General features: G+C 37.6%; 1 protein-coding gene across 3 annotated transcripts in view; it reads left to right on the forward strand.

Annotated features, from left to right (window-relative positions):
* ZNF143 (zinc finger protein 143) overlaps window positions 1–10,905 on the forward strand; it is a gene marked incomplete at its 3' end in the record, with an annotated part of 28,738 nt that extends 17,833 nt beyond the window's left edge. For all 3 annotated transcript variants that reach the window (XM_082000926.1, XM_082000927.1, XM_082000928.1), the window contains 6 exons: window positions 1,990–2,169; window positions 3,297–3,524; window positions 4,783–4,931; window positions 6,565–6,726; window positions 7,535–7,681; window positions 10,822–10,905. In XM_082000926.1, coding sequence (XP_081857052.1) covers window positions 1,990–2,169; window positions 3,297–3,524; window positions 4,783–4,931; window positions 6,565–6,726; window positions 7,535–7,681; window positions 10,822–10,905 — 950 coding nt within the window. The remainder of the gene's footprint in view (window positions 1–1,989; window positions 2,170–3,296; window positions 3,525–4,782; window positions 4,932–6,564; window positions 6,727–7,534; window positions 7,682–10,821) is intronic.
* Between the last annotated feature and the right edge of the window lie 8,862 nt (window positions 10,906–19,767).

The raw sequence follows: 19,767 nt of genomic DNA on the forward strand, positions 1-19,767 counted from the left end.
TGATGTTACATAGTACAGCAAGTACAAACTATGAACTGAAAGATTTCTGTAGTATGGACAACTGGATTAGCTGTAGACTGTTTTCTTTGCTTCTTTATGCCCATAGATGTTGTATGGTAATTAATTGCTTTAATCTAATTTAGAAGTTGAGACAAAAGACTTGAGCCAGCCCTATGTAACCACATAATAAATAAATAAATAAATAAATAAATAAGGGTAACAATTTGAACAATATTAATAATACAAACACAGATTCCTGCCAGACCAGGGACCAGAGCTCAGGGGTGTCTTTTTTTTAGATTTATGAGTAGTTGCAGGAAGCCAAAGAATGCGAAGAAAACTGCACCAAGTCCTTTGTGCAGATGCATGGAGTAGTGGATGCTCCTACCCTGTGCAAGCTGCAACAGTGCGCCCGATGGAGACAAGTCTGGGCTCTGCCCACTCTCTCCCATGGTTCTGAAACCTTTTTGTTCCTTTATCATGTAGAGCAGGGTTCTGCCTGTTTTAGCCAAAATGATTTTTCCCTCTCTTTCAGTGTCAGTCCAGTCTCACTTTCTGTTGCCATCAAATGCTTGCCTCTGATTCCTCCATGACTTCCCTAGACATACTATTCTGGTATCAGAAAAGCTGGTGTGGATGGTGCTTCGTAGCTGCTGGGGGGTAGAGCATGAAGGCTTCTGACTTGCTTTGCATTTCTAGTGCTAGAAATCTCAGTTACCTGGAAACAGGTCGCTTTTCTAACAAGTACATTAGAAACTCAAAAGGCTGGCTTCCCCAACCGGTCGGATGACATTCTTGCAGGCATTCTTTAAGAGCAATCTGTTTTGGTTTCTAATGCAGGGTCTGTTGTTGGGCGGGGTTGACTCTGCAACCCTGTTTTCAGGCATGATTTGAGGTCCTGTGCTGAAGCAAGGATTAGAGGAGCCATGGTAACACAACACTGAGGCGTGTATGTTTAATACACACGCACACTGCCTTGGCAGGAAGCTGAAAAACCTTCCCGAAACAGCTGCCCTAAGGAGTGAATTATAGTTTCCTCTGCCAAGGAGCTAACTACTTTGGAGTTTCATGGTATTAATATCAGGACTTTGTTTTTTATTTCTGTCTCTAAGTACTTAATGTTGTATCTGTAGTGGTAATCTGCCCTCTTTTGCTCTCAGATTCTTCTCTTTGGTAAGCAGTACAGTCAGCGGAATGTACTTAGCTCTAGGAAGTGTGAAATTACAACGGGACAGCATCTCAGGTGGCTCGCACTTCTTCAGAGTTCACCTCCTTCATGCTCCCCCTCTGTGTGCTTTGATAGATCTGAAGGGTCGGGGTATTGGGGTATTAGACAGGGCTTGGCCTTATGTAATGCTCATGGTGAAACGGTTTGGTGCAATGATGTAAGTGATTGTGCTTAAATTTATATTACACTAATAGACTTGTTTTAAAAAGAACCTGTATTCGTGATTGCTTTTGTTTTGGTGTTTGAAACTTGAGTTTCAGGACTGTCTGTGTTTAAAAAGTTGTTTCTTCTCATGTAAGGTTAAGTACTTTCTATAATAAGTTTTACTAATCCATTTGTATCTTGGTTATATGCTCAATCATGAAGGTATTTTTTTCATTTTATGTATTATAATTTACAAATGTACACATGGGATGATATACTTGTTTTGGATAATGTATGTATGAATTGGGGGAGGGTGTTAAATACATGTTAGAATATGGACAATGTGGAAGCTAATCCAAGCAATTGAGTCTGTTTTATACACCATAAAGTACTAATTAAATTCTTCATAATCTAGCTTACAGATTGTATGATTTTCCTGAATTTTGCCGGCTTTGGGTAAACAGTAGAACACTCCACAGTGCATGTTCATGGTATTTCTGACTGAGGGTCTCAAAGAGAGAATTAGGTAGCGCTAGATTCCTACATTCAGTCCAAGTGTAACTCAGGATTTTTGTTCTTTTATAACTTTTGCATGTGTACTTTTTCTTTTTTTTCAGGTGAAAGGCCCTTTAAGTGCCCATTTGAAGGATGTGGCAGGTCGTTCACAACATCTAATATTAGAAAGGTTCACATCAGGACACATACAGGCGAAAGGCCTTATTACTGTACAGAGCCAGGATGTGGGAGAGCTTTTGCCAGTGCAACTAATTATAAGAATCATGTGAGAATACACACAGGTATATGAGTGTTGTTTTGTATTTTGAAGTGGAATCTGCTTGGAGAGGCTGTGTCATTCTCCTTGTGAACACTGTTTTGGTGCATTGTAATCGGCTATAGTCACGTTTATAAGACCTGGCATGGGACTTTTGTTTGGGCCTCGTCTCCCCTCAGCTGAGGATATAATTAAGCAGTCAAGTTTCCCGCCTTGCTGTCAAGGCCAAATGAGTTTGGTTTGAATAGAGTTCTTTAAAACGAATGCAAAACCTTGTCTTCAGTGGACATGAGGCTAGATCCTTAATACGGTTCTGGGACTTGACTCTTTTGTGAGCTGTTTCTTAAATAAATAATAGTAAAGCACTAGCCTGAGCTTCGCTTTGGCTCACCATTGTGAGTCACCCTTTCATCCCAGCTGTATTTTCCTTGCTGTTGGAGCAGTGGTCAAAACCTTCTTTTTATAGACTGGAGGTAAAAATACTTACCTAACGTGATTGTCAGGGTTAGGCAGCAGAAATAATCGGCACAAATTCAAAAGTTCTAAAATGTAAAAGCCAGCGGTAGCCGTATCGGCGTGCTAGCCTCATCTATTTTTATAGAAGCACTGTCAAGTTTCATAGAGGTATGTTTTGTATCTCAGATTATCCTTTTAGTTTATAATGTAATTTGGGCGTTTATTTCATTGATTTTAAATGAAAGCTGGTTTTATATGAAACTGTAATTTTTTAAACATACACTTCCTATAAATTTCTTCAGAGCTTAAAGACTCAAAAGTAAGTGAAATCATATTAATGTATCAATGTACCTGATTATTGAGGAGAAGTGAGGTTTCCAGTAATAAAAGAACAAAATTCTCAATACAGTGCCAAATTGACATCACAGGTTTCAGCCTCTATTGTTCTGTCTTCATCAGAAGGATGTTTTAGATGGAATGATAGGGAGAAAAAAAGGCCCAAATGTTTACTGGCAGTAGTTTTTAAAAAAAGACAGTGGGAGGCTGCATTGATAAATTTTTTGAGCTTGAGCTTCACTGTTGCCTTTGACATTGAAGTATGGTTGGTAACGAAGATGTCACTAATATCATTTGTTGACAAGTTTTTCTGTGCATCCTCAATAAAGTTCTCTTTATCTCTTTTGTTTTTCCATACAGGGGAGAAGCCCTATGTCTGTACAGTTCCTGGTTGTGATAAACGTTTTACAGAGTATTCCAGTTTATACAAACATCATGTTGTACATACTCATTCCAAACCATATAACTGTAATCACTGTGGGAAAACATACAAGCAGATTTCTACACTTGCTATGCACAAGCGGACGGCACACAATGACACAGAGCCCATTGAAGAAGAACAAGAGGCTTTTTTTGAGCCACCTCCAGGTTAGAGTTTCAGTCTTTGAATCTCTTGTTGTAAAAAAAAAAATGGGCTGGATAATATTTTGCTGTTTTCTTATAACTAGGGAGATGAAAGCATAGATAAAGATCTGAAGTATTTAATAAAGTTATTTAACTTCTTTGTAGGACTTTTTAGTGTAGTGGGCAACTTGTAAACAGAAACTGAGAGCGCAACTGAGCAGATTGTAAACTCATTTATAGCAGTCCTGGAGATAAGAGGGAAATCTGAGTGGCAGTCCCAGCAAACCAGCTATAAACATGAATGTGGGAGGGGGCCTGAGAGAATATAAAATGTTTGTTTGCAACGCACTGGATTTTTCTTAGAGATTTTTCTAAAGGTATGTGTAACACCATGGTTGGTGACAGTCTTTTGTGCAGGAGTAAAGGCACGGCCTTGAGAAAAGGAAGATCTTTTTTTGCAGCACCCTGATACAGTGCTGGCTTTGCTGCCGTTGATAGCAGTTTCTGTAAACTGTCCTAGAGGCAAAGATGAAAATAAGCTCATGTGCTGCAGTAGTCCTTAGAATATGTTTTTCATGGTATCATGAGTATTGAATCCTATGACTATAAAAGATCAGACTGAAGGAGGTACTGTGATAGGACAAATATAATTTGTCAAATTGTGTTTTTTAGATGTGACTGAAGATAGGAAATACATAAACAAATTGTTTTGGTCAGAAAAGTTGTTTTACTACACGTATTTGGGAAACTGCACTGAATGCCTCAAGCAGATTTGCTATAGTCTAATTCCTTTTAAGGGAATGATAAGATTCATTTGCTGAGGTTAAACATTTATTAAGATAATGAACTTACTTAAATCTTCACACAAAGGCATCACTATGTTCTTTTATATGTCTGTTAATCAGTAACTTTTAAAAAGCTGCCAGTTGTGTTTGCATGGAACCCCTTGTATGGAGAGGTTAACATTTAATGACTGAATTAGAAATGTTTGTCACCATTTTAATACTTGCTTATAAACTAAATGTAGATTTTATGTGTAGTGTTTATGTGTGTTAAAACTCATTGCTAAAAGATTATACCCTGTGTTCCCAAAACAACAGACTTTGTGACTTGATTTTGGTGTCTTTCCTCCTTTTATTTTTCTCATCTTTCCACTAAATTTTTTCCATTGGAGTGTGTAAAACTTTCAAACCAGGCTGGCACTTAATTCTTGCCATTTGCTTTCCTGGCAGCAAAATTTTGAGTATGTAAACTATCCTCTTGCCTTCTTTGTATCAAATAGGTCAAGGTGAAGATGTTCTCAAAGGCTCCCAGATAACCTATGTGACAGGTGTAGAGGGAGAAGATGTAATTTCTGCACAGGTTGCTACAGTTACTCAGTCAGGATTAGGTCAACAAGTAGCACTAATATCCCAGGATGGAACCCAACATGTAAGTAACCACGGTGTTCAAGAGCTGACAAAAATGCACTGAGAATTGAGACAGGTGTTTGCAGATACTCCGTGTGCTTTCTAAAATCAGTTAGGATTCTTGCTAAATACATACGTGGGTTTCTTGAGGAAAGCAGCTTATTTGGAGCTGGCTCAGGATATGTTTAGGGTTGGGCCTCCTGTGGAATACCTAAATTAAACCACATATTCTGATATCTGAAACTGTATTAATACAAAGTTAAAATTTTTGGCTATCCTTGTTATCTTTGTCACTCTTAAAGTGGTTTTTCATTCTGAGGTTTCTCAGAATTCCCTGATTATTAATATTTGATGGTCATCTTCACTGTTGTCTTGTCTGCACGCACTTTGGGGGTGTGGGAAATCTCTTTAGTCCAGCTGCCTGCTTTACAAGCTGTTTGGTAGCGTGCAGTTCTTACCATTTCGAGCATAAACAAGAGGATAAGGAATGCTTACTACCTCCACTTGAAAATTCCTATGGATTTTTTTTTTTAAGGATTCCCCTGAATATATTTTTTTTATGGATTTCATATGAAATATCATAGGTAGGGGATTTCAACACAACTCTTTTGTTTAGCTGTGGCAATATATCAAAGGCATATGGGGAAAAGTTTATATCTCAGCTGGAAAGGTAGCTGAAATGCCAGTAGCATGTGAAAGAGATCTTCTAAATTCAAATTGGAAATGAAATATTAAAGGGGGCTGTTATATTGCCAGCTCTGAACATTGCAGCAATACTAAGTAACTGGCATTTTTACCATCTAAAATGAAGGCCTGCAGAAGCCTTGATACAGAGTTCTCACATTTACTTAAATTACCTTTCAGCTTGACTTTAGTCCTGGGATGTTTTATTACCTTGTAAATCAGACATCAAATCACATAACTAATGCCCTAATGCATTTATACTGGAGGCATCAGTAATTTATATCATTAATTTTTTATTAATTGTTTATTTGTGGTTTAAATTTTAAGCCCTCATAGGCCTCTTTAGTATTTCCATTAAGATAAAAGTATGTCAGGTGGTACTACCTTGAGTCACATTGTCCATTGTGTAAGACATGTGCATAGATAATCTGTCATGCAGTTATTTGGGATTATGATCTGATCTGATTAACGTGGAGTTATAGACTCTGGGGCCAAGTATGCATCCTTTTTCTTATTACTGAGAGCTGTAATTTTATTTCTGCAAGCAGCTAAGTGTGTCTGAAAGGTCATGGAATATTAGATCCCAGTCAGTAAGATGAATGCGATGAGGCCTCTGTCCAAGACAGTGACTTAGCCAAAGCTTGACAGTGATTCTCGAGGAATGCAGGAGCATGCTGGTCAGGAAATGGAATAACGGCTACTAGATCTTTTGGCCAGTATGTTACTTGTGATCATGGCTTAAAATATTTTTTTCCCCCGCTATTATGAACAAGTTGCCTTTTTGTATTCCTGCTGAACCAACTAGCAAGAATTTGTTTGATGAATGCTGTTACACTTAAAATGCATGTAATCTTTTTTTTTTTCCCCTCAAACCTTACTTAAAAACATATGTTCTGTTGCCAACAGCTAAGACTCAGGTACGACTTGAGCGGCGCTTCATTTTTTACTTCAGGAATTATTTTGTGTTTCAGGTCAACATATCCCAGGCAGATATGCAGGCCATTGGCAATACTATCACTATGGTAACACAAGATGGCACCACCATCACAGTCCCTGCCCACGACGCAGTCATCTCTTCTGCAGGCACACATTCCGTAGCAATGGTTACTGCAGAAGGCACAGAAGGACAGCAGGTAAGATATTATCCTGCATACATGTTGTAATGTTCCTTTATAAGATGACATAAAATAGGCACCTAAGCCATCACAGTTCTGTCATTCACATAGATAAATCCAAGTAAAGCAGTTTTCAACACCTGGCCATAGCATTCCCCTCATAAGAGTATGGTGTGTTCTGCTCCAGTGTTCTATGTCAACATATGACAGAATCTTTTAAAAATAATTGGGCACCAAGAAAAAATTCTGAGGTACCAGTCCGGTAATTCATTTAAGTGTATATAAAATAAGACCTGGAAATGCTAAGTGTTTTTCCCCAAAGTCACATAGGCAGAGCTAAGAATAGAATCCAGTATGAACTATAACTTTATCACTTAATATTATGGGACTGTAATTTATTTGGCAGATAGGAAACATTTGTGTAACTATATATTTGTGGGTTTGTTTTTAATATACAAATACAATAGCTAATTTTTTTAGTAGAAATATAATTAAAATGCATTCTGCTGTTCTAAAAATGCGCCACATGAAAATGAAGATACTTCTTCATCACCGTGCTCTGTATGTATAAATAGTCACAGGTTTATAGGCACATTTACTGAACTTCTGTGCAGTGCTGAGGATATTTGTATTTTGAGAGCTAATTAGATAACTTTGAGAACACAGTGATGACAACCTTTCTTAAAAAATGTATCTTATGGACAGTAAAATTATGCTCATGATTAATCACAGCTTTGAATTTTACTTTGAAGATAACCATTGTATGAGGTCAGTAACAGTAACAGATCTGTCATCCAGTTGATTTTTTTTTCCTTTGGTCTTGAAGGTTGCTATTGTGGCTCAAGACTTAGCAGCATTTCATAGTGCCTCATCAGAAATGGGACATCAGCAACATGGGCACCATTTAGTGACTACAGAAACTAGACCTGTTACATTGTTGGCTACATCCAATGGAACACAAATTGCAGTTCAGGTAAGATGGTTATAAATGTTCTGTGGAGTGTTTCTTACTTCTAGAGCTAGAAACTCCTAGTCATGTAAGAAAATTATTTGAATAAGCCCTGAAAAAATAGTCCATAACCATATGATCGCATATCTTAAATGATATATAGGGTAAGGAAGAGGAATTAGAAGTACCTGGTTTTCCAAATCTACATGTAGAACTTCCAGAAAAGGGAGAGGTTATGCGAGGGCCAAACTTCAGGTCAACTGAATTGTTTATGGAGTCACAGCTTTCCAGTGGAAAAGCACTTTCAGTCATCCTTCAGCATTACATACAGAGCTGATACATGTAAAACCAAACTCAGAGTAAATTTCTGTGAACTTATACAGGTAAAATTACTGAATTTACGTTATTTGAACCTTGAAATGCTAATGTTAAAAAAGTGTAAACAGTTATATAGAAGGATTAATAATCAGAAATCTCTGGAAGTAGTAACCTTCTGTTTATGTGTCAAACCAGCACAGTATAAGCAGCAATCTCTGTACATAGTTCCTCACATTGTAAAAACACTGTAATGGAAGAGTAATTTGTAGGTATGAAAGAGTTTTAATGGGAACCAAACACAAATTAAGCTTTTATCTAGAAAGTAACTGAAAACAAAACCTAGACAAGTGTTTTCATGAATAGTTTATTCAGAGGGAAGCTTGGCTTGACTGGAAGGTTGAATCAAACTTGTTGTGCAAACCATGGCCAGTATGCTACCTTACTCAAACATTAAATTAACTATGTGTATATTTTATTTTTGTTAAATATGATACGATGGTAGGTTAATCGAAGCTTTTGGAAATTTTAAATCTGGAAGATTTAGTGTTTTAATTCATCTCCTTAAATGACATTGCACTCAAGGGTTAGATAAATGACTGAAGGATCTTGGGGAAATTGCCACTTCAATGACAAAAGCCAATTTTAAACTCAAAGTGAAATAAAAGGAGTTGAATTGGTTTAAATTTTAGGTTGCATAGTAGTATTAGTCCTGCAAAGTCCCTAATACTTTTGGTCCACCTCATAGCCCTCTTGATTCTGTGCTTAACTTCATGCATAAATAAGTAGTCCAGTGGGAATGTAATGAAGCTACTTTTGTATTCAAATTTACTGTGGAATTGGGACTCAGCACTTTGGGTTTGATCCTATCGTTGTTGGGGTATCACCACAGACACATTTTTTTCTAGAGAACATGGAGAAGCACAGGAACCATACATCCTGAAACACCATATAATTAGGAGTAGGATAATGTTCATGGATGTGATACACCTTTTGAATTTCAAAGGGAGTTGAGTATATGCCACTGTCTTGAGTATGGTTTGCTTGGTTGGCCTTAGCTCTGACAAATAGCAATATAAAAGAACATCAGTGTGATTATTCAGAGAGGAGATGCTCAAAAAAGTTTCCAAACAAATCAGTATGAAGCAGTGTAAGTCAATGTGTTCTTGGAAAGTTCTTGGAAATAGCTTCAAATGGAAAAAGAAGTGCAGAAAATGCATTCACAAATTTCATTTCCAGGGTGTAAAATATACTTTGCATGTGGAAGTAACAGCAACTTAAGTCTGGTTCCCTCAAACTGTTCATATTTGCTGAAACAAATATGAGATCAAAACCTTTGAGCATTTGAGTCTCAGGATTAATGCTGCAGTCTAAGTGTATGTATGCATGGTACTCTCTTAAGAGCTGAGACTGAAAAGCATTGTGTTAATATCTTCAAGCAGAAATGAGAGATTGGTATTCTCCCCTTTGTTAAATGGAAAATAGCAGTCAGTTGCTGATTGAAGACCAATGAAAGTCAAGAAGCTCTTAATTCTTAACTCCTCTCTTGAGCTAAGTTGGCAGTAATCAAAACTGCATGTGAGAGAAAGTGTATCAGAAGCCAATTGTTTGCATGAGAGGAAAAAAAAAAAGTAACTTGCACCCTCAGCGTTGTGTCCTTTGAATGAAAGGAAAACAAAGGCACTCTCTGCACATGCCCCTCTCTTGTTACCAGCAGTGAAGCTTTTAGTGAAGTATCTTTATATTTATTAATCTTAAAATATACAATACAAATAGAAGAAGAGAGAGAATTCAAAATTAAAATAGCACTGATTATTCCTGAGTTCTTGATTGTTTCTCTTTTGTACTTTGATACTAACAAATTAATCCACTTGGTTTCTAAATACTGATAAAGCCAGGAGCCTGATGGCCAGATTGAAGTCATAAGGAGGTGGTAACAGAGCTCTTCTGGATTTGAGTGGCTCCAGAATGTGGTATCCAGTGACTGTAAAAACAAGTTACAAGCGATATTTAGAACTGTCCCATTAGGTCGATCCATCTGTCAAGTACTTCAATTTTACTTTTCACACTTTAATAGGTCTTTCTCCTGAGCCAATAGGCAATGGCAAGCTTTACATTTTTGTTAAGGTGAGGTTGTCTTCAGTGTTTCCATCACTGGATGTACATGTATAGTGTACATATTATAAAACTCCATGGATTCTTTCCCAAAATTGTGTCCAGTTGTCTTTATTCAGGGTTGGTTGATGTGGCTTCTGACAGTGCCAGATACATTGACGGCCTTGTAGTTACAACTACAAGGTTATTTCCTCTTGGAGACACATCGAACAGTGTCATCATGACTGCTTTTTTATACAGTCAGGATTCTGCAATAATTATACACTTTCTATAAATATTTATGTCATATGGTGTTCCAAAGAGCAAGCTTTCTGCAAGAGAATTAAGAAAAATGAAGATGTTTGTTTGCTTTACCAGTGTTAAAATGTAATTAAACAGCCACCATGACTTTTGAAAGCCTTATCTTAGCTTTGTTATAGCTGCTAAACTGAAATATCATCTATTTTGTGTGTCATGAAATGTGTTTACCATGCAGCAGTTCTTTGAAGAAAATTTATTCGGTAGATACATAGAAACTGAGTTTAATCTGCTGTCGGAAGCTATCGTAATTGTCAGGTTGATTAGATAGCTGCTAGTATATGTTACCCAGAAGAGGTGTGACAATACTGATCACACTTATTTGTGCTAAAGTATTGATCCATAGCTAGATCATTGGTTTCATATTTAATGTTTTTTACACATATATCCATATGTAAGATTTTGGATTCATTTATGTTTAAATGCATTTGTTTCAGCTTGGAGAACAACAGTCTCTGGAAGAAGCCATTAGAATAGCCTCCAGAATACAACAGGGTGAAACACCAGGAATTGATGATTAACTTCTAAAACTGCTACCAGAACAATAGAGTGAAAGGTATTTTATTTTCAATCAACAAAGGTCCATGCCAGCAGCAATCCATAAAAACTTTGAAGTTCCCCGCTCATTGATACTGTGTACACTTTTTATGCAAGAGCGAAGAACATTTTGTAAGTTTTGTGTACATAACCCTTGGAATGGACTGACATAATCTACTTCCAACCGTTGTATATTCAGGAGTATGGAATTAGGATTATATGGTAAATTTCCTTGTTATCCTTTCATCAGATTTCAGACCAGTCTACAAGCAAGTGAAAAATTAAATAGAAGTATTGGAATGAATTTTTAATGTCATGTACAAATAATGAAGGCATTACTGAAGATTTCAGATGTTTAAAATACTATTAAAAATCATTATTTCGGGAACCCTTACAAGTAATAAAGATGACAAAGCCTTTTAAATTGCTTTCCATAAATGGAAGAGTCTTGGATTTTGAGCCTACTGTAAATCTTCGTATTTTGATTTGTTTCACACAGATTTGAATACTCTTTAGATTATCCACCCCATCTCATTCATTGTAAATACAGACTATTAATGCTGGAAGTCCTAATTATATTATCTTTAAATTGGATTATGTACAAAGAAGAAACTTTGGTTGTTCAATATTAAAGGAAGTAAATCTAATGATTTTGTTTCTTTACATATTTTACTTAAGATGTTACTCTCAAATTATTATGCAATAAAATATAGCAAGATTGTATTGTCTAGATAGGATGGTATTGTTGTGTGACGTACTGTTTTACTTTTTAATGAGACTGAAGTTCAAATTATTTATTTATGGCCTTGTACAAATTTTTCCAAAGTTTATTTATGATAAACTTAATTTTTTGACATATTAATTTTGATCATAATCCACCGTAGTGTAGTAAGTAATTAATGTTAATAGTTATTTTAAACACTACGAGAATGATTAAAATAGTAATTATTCAACTGATTTTGACTAAAAAGTAAACTACCTGTTTTCAAGAGGAATATTTTCAAATGGTGCATTTGTGGCATAAATACAAGTACTAACAGTCTATTTTCAACAGTTCTGAGTGCCTGCTGCTACCATTCAGTACCTAGGATATGCTGATAATCAGTGCTTTTGAAAATCAGGGCACAAGTTACACTTTTACCAGAAAAAGGGATTAATTAATGATGATGTAAGTACAATGCTCCTCTCCACCTATCATTCTGTAAAGGAAAAAAAAATCCACTGTAGATATGTCTAACACATACAGTAAAATGTAACTTTAAGGGGGTTTTATATGAAGAACTGTCTTTACTCATTTGTCGTCTTAGTAAGCTTGGTAAGCAAGTTAAAATTTTTTGGCTTCATGTAAGATTCAGTGCTTGCTTTAGATGAGTGTCAAGAGCACTTCTGAAACTGAAGCCTTACCTTTTACCTTCTCAAGGGAAGGATTAAAAACCCTCTGGATGAAATGTTAATCAAGTAATCATAAGTATTGTGAGGTACAAATTTTACAGAAAGAATAAAGTCCATAGCTACATACCTGGAGGTATTTGACCTTGAAAAAGCCAAGTTTGAATAGAATGAAGCTAATTTATTGTGAATTTCTGTATCAGTGTGGGTTGCAGCCTTTTGTTTTTTGTACAGGTGACCAACTGAAAAGTGCAGTGAAAGAATACAGTACTGTGGGATAGATGTGGACAAAGCAAAGACTGTTCTCTGGATCCATTACAAAGTAAAACTTGGAAACATTGAGGTTGTCTGTAACTTTTGTACAGGATTGAGGCTGCTTGCTCACTTAGGTGCCAGTTTTCCTGAAGTGTTGTAATTCTTGATATCCCATGGAGATAAATGTACTATGCAAGGAGTTTCTTAGTACTTATGACCTTTTAGAAATTAAAGATTTATCATTTGACCTGAATGTTCAAGGTTTTTTTTTCTTAAATTTCATTGCTAATAGTTTTGGAAACAGTGACTGGAGTGGTGGCTTTGACTTAGCAAAGAAATAACTTCAGTTCTTCTCATTTCTCAGGACATTTTCTGACCACTGTACAAATGTGAGTATTCTTTCCTCTTTCATAGTAGTTTGTTTGCTGCAAGGCATTCAGAACTAGCTCAGTCAGGCAAAGCTGCAGTATTTTTAAAATTCTTCTCTTACTGATATCTTACCAGTTATTCTTGCAAAACTCCCCAGTCAAAGGTTGTGATTCCATGTTGTGCTAGCTACCCCTATGAAGGAAAACATACTCACTGAATAAATAAGCCAAGCTGACTTAAGACTGCTTAGTGTTTAAAGAGGAGCTGAGGTGTTTATATGAGTCTTAGCTGTGAGGCCTGTATTCATAATAGACTTGTGTCCGAGTGGAGAGACCTGTGTGATTTTCCACTCTGTTTCCATTCAGATCGGAGTGGAAGGAGCTGTTTTGGTAAGCTGATGCTGCATGTTGGTGTTGGAAGGACCTGTAGTGGAGATTAGACAGGATGAAATTGGGTAAGATAGGAATATTGGTGAAAAGGATTTCAGGAGGACGAAACAAAGAATATGACAGAAAGGACTGGGCATTTGGCAGTAGAAATCTCTGTACTTTCTCCATAGATTTTATTCCTCTCTTTGAAAGTTCTGTTTCAAAGGGAATGCTTTGGCACACTAGAAGGAAATAATTTGTAAAAGAGGAATCCTATGAAGTAAAGCAACTCAGTATTTCACTTCCTTTTATAAACCGGCTCACACTTCCAGCATTCCCAGTCACAATTTTTCTTTCAGGTTTGAATTCCAGGCCTACATGAACTCCTCCCGTAAAGGAATAAAACCAAAACCTCTCTAGACTTTGCAGTCAACTTTTCCGTTTTAAATGTTTCAACAGTTTTTCACCACTGTGGGCTTTGCTTTACTGTAGTTCAATCCCTTTCCTGATAGTAAAAAAGAGAGAGACAATTATTTTCGGTGCTCCAGGCTGATGACCTATTGTGCCAGACACATTACGCATAACAATAGGACAGTTTTTACCCTGAAGAGCTAATGCCAAAGCACACATGAATAGGCTGATGCTGGAAAAGTGTGTTTTTAGAAGAGTAAATCCTGAAGCCTGACAACAAAGTTGTAAACAGCCATAATCCCTGATGGTATAATTAATCTCAGAAACCGATCAGCTGACCGATACGGGAGATACTCAGGCACAGTGTGGGAGAAAAGGCATGTGGTGCCTGCTTAGCACACAAGAGAAGGACAGAGCTGATAGACCAGATAAACAAAATATCTGAGCTTGGACGGCAGTTCTTCCTAAACTTTACTCTAGTTCCTAACCCTCATAACCCCTCAAATACTGCCGGGAATAATTTGTATGACTGGATGCTCTGGTTTCTGTGATGATTGTGCTGTACTAGAATACGGAAAAATCATTGCATGCTGTGTACTTCCCAGTGCAGAGTCAAGGAGCCTCCCCCAGGGACAGAAAGCTATCTAACCGGTATTTAGCCACCAGGAAAAGATGGTATGGAGTCAGGATGTGATCAAGAGTGTTTCTGAATCTGGCAACTTCAGCACTACAGCTGTTGAGGTTAGTCAGACTGCACACTTTAGGTTGACCGTAGCTTCTACTTACCAAGGTGCAGTAAACAAACTGCAAACGTATTCCAGTCACTCTTAGTTTGTCATTGAATTAAAACAATTAAATGTTCTGTAAAATTTTCTATGTAGTTTTCAAATATAGCACAGATGAAATTTCACTAATAGTTGGGTGGGAAGCGAACTGATTTTCTTAAACTGTAAGGCATTAAGAGACCGGAAATGAAGGGCAACTCGTGTCCTGTTCAGCTATTACTTTACAGTTGTTTGGAACTTGAAAAATATGTTTATTCAGTCTGCATCATTTTTGTCTTGAAAAAGATAGAATTAACACATGCCTTGTCTTTGCAGATGCATAAATTGAAACTCCAGCTGGTTGTTGATAGTGAGGTACTCCTTTTTTTTTTTTTTTTTTTTTTGCAAAGCAGTATATATTTGAACACCAGATCTCCCAAAAGTACTTAGTAAACTACACTCCAAATAAGGCATAGAAACAAGAATTTTTCCTCCTTGTGTTATGTGTATTTTAAAATGTAGTTTGGGTGTTGCCAGCAGTTTAACATTCCTTTGATGCCATTTTTTTATTCTGCCAGTAAAGTTCACTTGGCCAAAGGAAAATCTAACAATCTAATTAGACCATCACCATTAGCAGTAAGTGGTTGACACCTAACCCTATCAGGAATGTGATACCAGACTTTTTCAACTGAGAATTATATTCAAAGCAGACTTTAATTATCCCAATAAACATACAAGCTTATATCAACAAGCAAAAATTTTGTCCTACATAACCTGTATATTTATCACTAGTGGAAATGTGACCGCCTTAAATCCCACCTGTCTCAGGTTCTGAAGCAGTAAGAGATTTTATTTGGATTATTTTTATTTGGTTTAGATTATTGGAAGCATTTTACTCAAAGGAATGGCAAAACATGTACACTTTCAGGGCACAAGTGATTGTGTGGCATTTTTTCTACAATAAACTGTCTTATGTTACTGTCAAAACCCCAGCATTTTAGCCTTTCCTTTGTTTAAATCCCTCACCAGCCTTTAGGCTGACTGGCTGCCATATTTTACTACTTTTTCTGGGGAGTTTTAGATTCTCCATCATGTTACTTCTTGGTTCTGTAGTATTTGGCTGAGAGTTTTCTGAGCAGGTATCTTAGTGAGGCAAGACAAGGAAAGGAGGCTGACTTCCTAACACCTGGCACGTCCGCTGGCATAGCAGAAGCTACCACATGGCTGTAAAAAGCTCCTGGAGAAATGACAATGTTACAAAGCTACACCTCCAGTGGGATTTTTGCTCTGGTGTAGAGCTAATTCAGATTTGAATATAAGTTGCAATGACTGAAAAATCAAAAGTACAAGAATGGTTTGTAAGATAGACAAGATTAGCTGCTTTTTGTTTTTAAACAGATATATTTAAGGCAATGAGAGACAGATTTTTGAATGTATGTAGGTTCCTGAGGATGGTGTTATTGAGAAGGTGGTGGCTGCACTTCTTGAAACTCTTAGTAGGCTTTTATCTTTTTATCTGCATCTCTAAAAGTGTTTGCAAAATGTCTTATCTTAAATGATATGCATAAGAGATTACTGAAATTAATAGTAGTAAAATTGAAAAAACGTTGAGTACCTCTTTTATGGTTTTGCATATTCCCTAAAGGAGAAAAAGGAAGAAAGTTAGCAATACTGGTAAATTAGTAGTGACTATTTAGTTCCTGTGCGTTAGACATTTTAAGGTTTTTAATTGCAGATACAAAATCTTGACTTCTGTTCTATTCTGATCGTTTTAACTTCACTTCAGCACAGGAATGGGGCATTCTAATTGTACCTGTTTCAGTCATGGCAATCATTCTGTCTCCAACTTTTCGGATGTTTTGGAGGAAATTTCTGATCTGAATACAACTCTTGGGAACAGATTCTTTTGCCATTTTCTTTGTAAGGAGAGATTTCAAATGTTAATAGGCAGACATACAGGCAGAAAGGGAGTCACTAAAAACTGTTAAGAGTGTGTGCTCTCATAGTCACAAGAGACATATGAATTGTACATGACTGTGTGGCAAAACCTGGGCTTTTTTTCATGTACCTTGTACATTATAACTTCTGAGTATCTTCAGATCTTCCTTTAAATTCCCAGATTTTGGGCCCAGAGGCTGCTCTCTACTTTGGGATGCATCCTATGTGCTGTCAAATTCCCCATTCTATTCTCCACCTTGTTCTCTTGCTCCTATTATGTACACTTTCTGGGTGAATATATCCTTGAGAAGTGCTCTATCTGCATGCAGACTATAGGCTAAAAAGAGTAAAAGGACTGGCACCATCAACTACAGGCATGTCTTTGGACACAAAGGCCACCTTCGATGGAGAACCAATTCAACTCTGGACCTTGTAATGAAGAAAAAGAGTTTGCCAGCTAACAGCAGTTGTTAGCAGCACAACCCCAGATAAAATAATCTTTAAACTGTTCACCTTTAAGCTGTCAGTGGCTGGGAGACAACATCTCCCTGTTGGCACACTACCACTGAGACCTGTTAGCCCTGTATATGTCAAGTCTTGCGTGAACACTGGAACACCATCACTGGCACCGGTGACAAGCACACTGATCCTCATGTACCTGCTGGAACACAAGAAGAAAAGCTGGGAATAGTGCAGATCTGTCCCTGCTCTCGGTTCTCCAGTAGCAGCCTTGGCATAGGGAGCTGTAGTGCTTTTGGTTTTCATATAAGCAACTCAACCTCCCTCCTCTTCTGCTTTTTCACTCCATTTGCCCTTCGCATAGTAAGATCAACTCATCATCGTTTCACAATTATGCTGGCTGATGTAGAATGGATTTCATCTAGTTTTTGGCAGAACTCTTCCAATTTGATCAAAGCAGTTTTGGGGGACTGCAGATGAACTTGTAAGTACAGGAAATCCTGACAAGACGGCAGTGTACCCACTTCTGTGTCAGCTTCCTCTGACAGCTAGACAAATTGGCCATTGTTCCATTTCTTTCCCATTCATCGTTATTTGTGTTCCTCTGCTACCCACAGAAGAGGGAACAACGGTTTCCCTTGAGCTTGAAAACTAGTTAAAAGATGCTGTTTGTCAGTGAGCATGTGCTGCCCCAGATAAGTATTTCTGGTAGCAAAATCTTCAGTGCACCCAACTGATATACTTATTTTTTAATTTAAAAGCAAGTATTAAAGAAAACCAGAAGCCAATTTTGCAAATGTGTCCTGAAAACCCTTAAACCACTCAAATTTGTAGGAATATCAGTCAGGCACTGCTTGGACATCAGATTACATGCTGTTACATCTATTTGGAGGATCAGGGCTTTAGTTTGCAAGATCTACAGAGGCTCAAAGGTGCAATTTAATCAGCTTCAGAGAATTTGGGATGAATTTGCCTTGTAGAGTATGGTGCAGTGGAAGCCTGCAGAGCTCCTCCCTGCTCACCTCTCTTCCTCCTGTGATGATGTTCATTGCTAATGCACTCTCTGACTGAGGGAATTAGCTATGCAATGCTTCTTAGTTAGGATATTTATAGGCCTCCTAATGCTAGTTGTAGTGGTTGTCATGGGGGACAGGACAGCAGAGTTGCCACACAACTGTTCATGGTCCAGTCAAACTACAGCAAAAGAACAACTGATGCAAATTCAGAATGGCACATAATGTAGAGCCTATGAATACAGGCCTTTATATAGCAATTATACATTTTGTTATAGTTACATATTTATTCGGTATTTCCCTTTCTTATTTGCTCTCAGTTTGGAAATAAACTTTCTTTTAAATTGTGTAATGTCTGTTTATTTCTTTCTCTGTTCCATTTTTCCTTTGCTCTAATATCTTTGTCTTCTCTTCAGAAATCCTTCCTTCTCTGTGCAAACTGCGAATTGTTCCATTTGATTTTGTCCCACTTAAACTGTTACAGTGATTAGCAATTCATTAGTTGAAGTCTATACAATGGGGTGTCTGAATTTCAGTTTGCCACTTACCCTCACCAAATACCCATGTCTGTAGACTCCAGAAAGCAATGCAGCGCCAGTTATACTTAGGTTGAGTTTGAGAAGGAAACTAAAGATTTGACATTTCAGGGGGAGGGATTTATTGAAAGCTTAAATTCTTCAATCTTTTTTAAAGAAAAGGAAACTTCATATATGACTGAGGCAAGCCACAGCTAGTGGCTGGATTGTTTTCAGTCACTTACTAGGAATTGCTTTGCATTCTTCCTCTGTGGGCTATTAATTGAGAAAGAGATGAGGTATTTTTTTAATAGCCTACTCTTACATTTAGAACATTTACACTGTTACAAAACTCAAATGCTTCAGTTAGTATTTGCTATACAGTGCATTTCAGTTTTAAAAATTAGTATTTTTAATGGGACATTATTGTGATTCTAAATTATTGCACACCAAGCATGTTTACAGCACTTGGCTTGATGGCAGCATTTACAGAGATACAGCTACCAGTCCTATTTTCATAGGTGATCTTGGCTACTTTCAGTTTTCCGAACTAGTTTTCAGTACGTTTCCACAATCTCAAAAAATTTTTTCTTGTGGCTCGCCACTGCTTGTCCTGAAAACAAAAACTGTCATAAGCTTTCGGGCCATTGAAAGTGTGAGAAATACATAGGAATGTGATATTTAAATGGAAATGTTTCTGTGTAGGCCTTAGAAAAGGAGGGTAGTGACCCACACATCTCCAAGTGATGGAGCGCCAAGCAAAACCATTTCACTGCGCAGGCATGAGGAGTGTGTGTGAGTACAGAGTTACATTGGCCAAATAAATTCAAAATGCTCTTACGCTGGTGCAATGCTGGTGGCACAGGCAGTTGCCTGCGCGCATGCTGCTGGTTCAATCCCCGCAGGGTACCAGTGAGAGCAGTTGGGGACAGCTGTGTCACCCGGCATGGCAGCTCTCCGCAAAGAAATGGGTATTTTCAGGCAGAAGAGGTTAATGAAAGGAAGAACAACTAGCAAAAGTGAGTATGGGACACTAGCATCCCCATGGTGTTTCCGATGTCCCAAAATCACAAGGACTTGGAGAGCAGCAGTTGTGTGAACAGCACCAGTGAGAAAAAGGCATCCCAGTATTTTTGGTTTGGGCCTCAATAGAGAATCTGTCTAAGAATTTACCTGTTGGAGATACACGTGTTCTGTTTCAGCAGGCAGCAGAAAAGGACCTCCGAGCCCCGCTGTTGACCACAAGCCTTCCTTCAGCAGCGGCAACATCTGCACCCCAGCTGCGGAAGCTGGAACTGTGTCCAAAAAGCTGCTTCTGAGGCTTCTTCCCATGGACATTGAGGACCAGTGGCCCAGCTACAGGAG

The sequence above is a fragment of the Phaethon aethereus genome (assembly GCF_964289735.1).
Source record: "Phaethon aethereus genome assembly, chromosome: 5".
NCBI lineage: Eukaryota > Metazoa > Chordata > Aves > Phaethontiformes > Phaethontidae > Phaethon > Phaethon aethereus.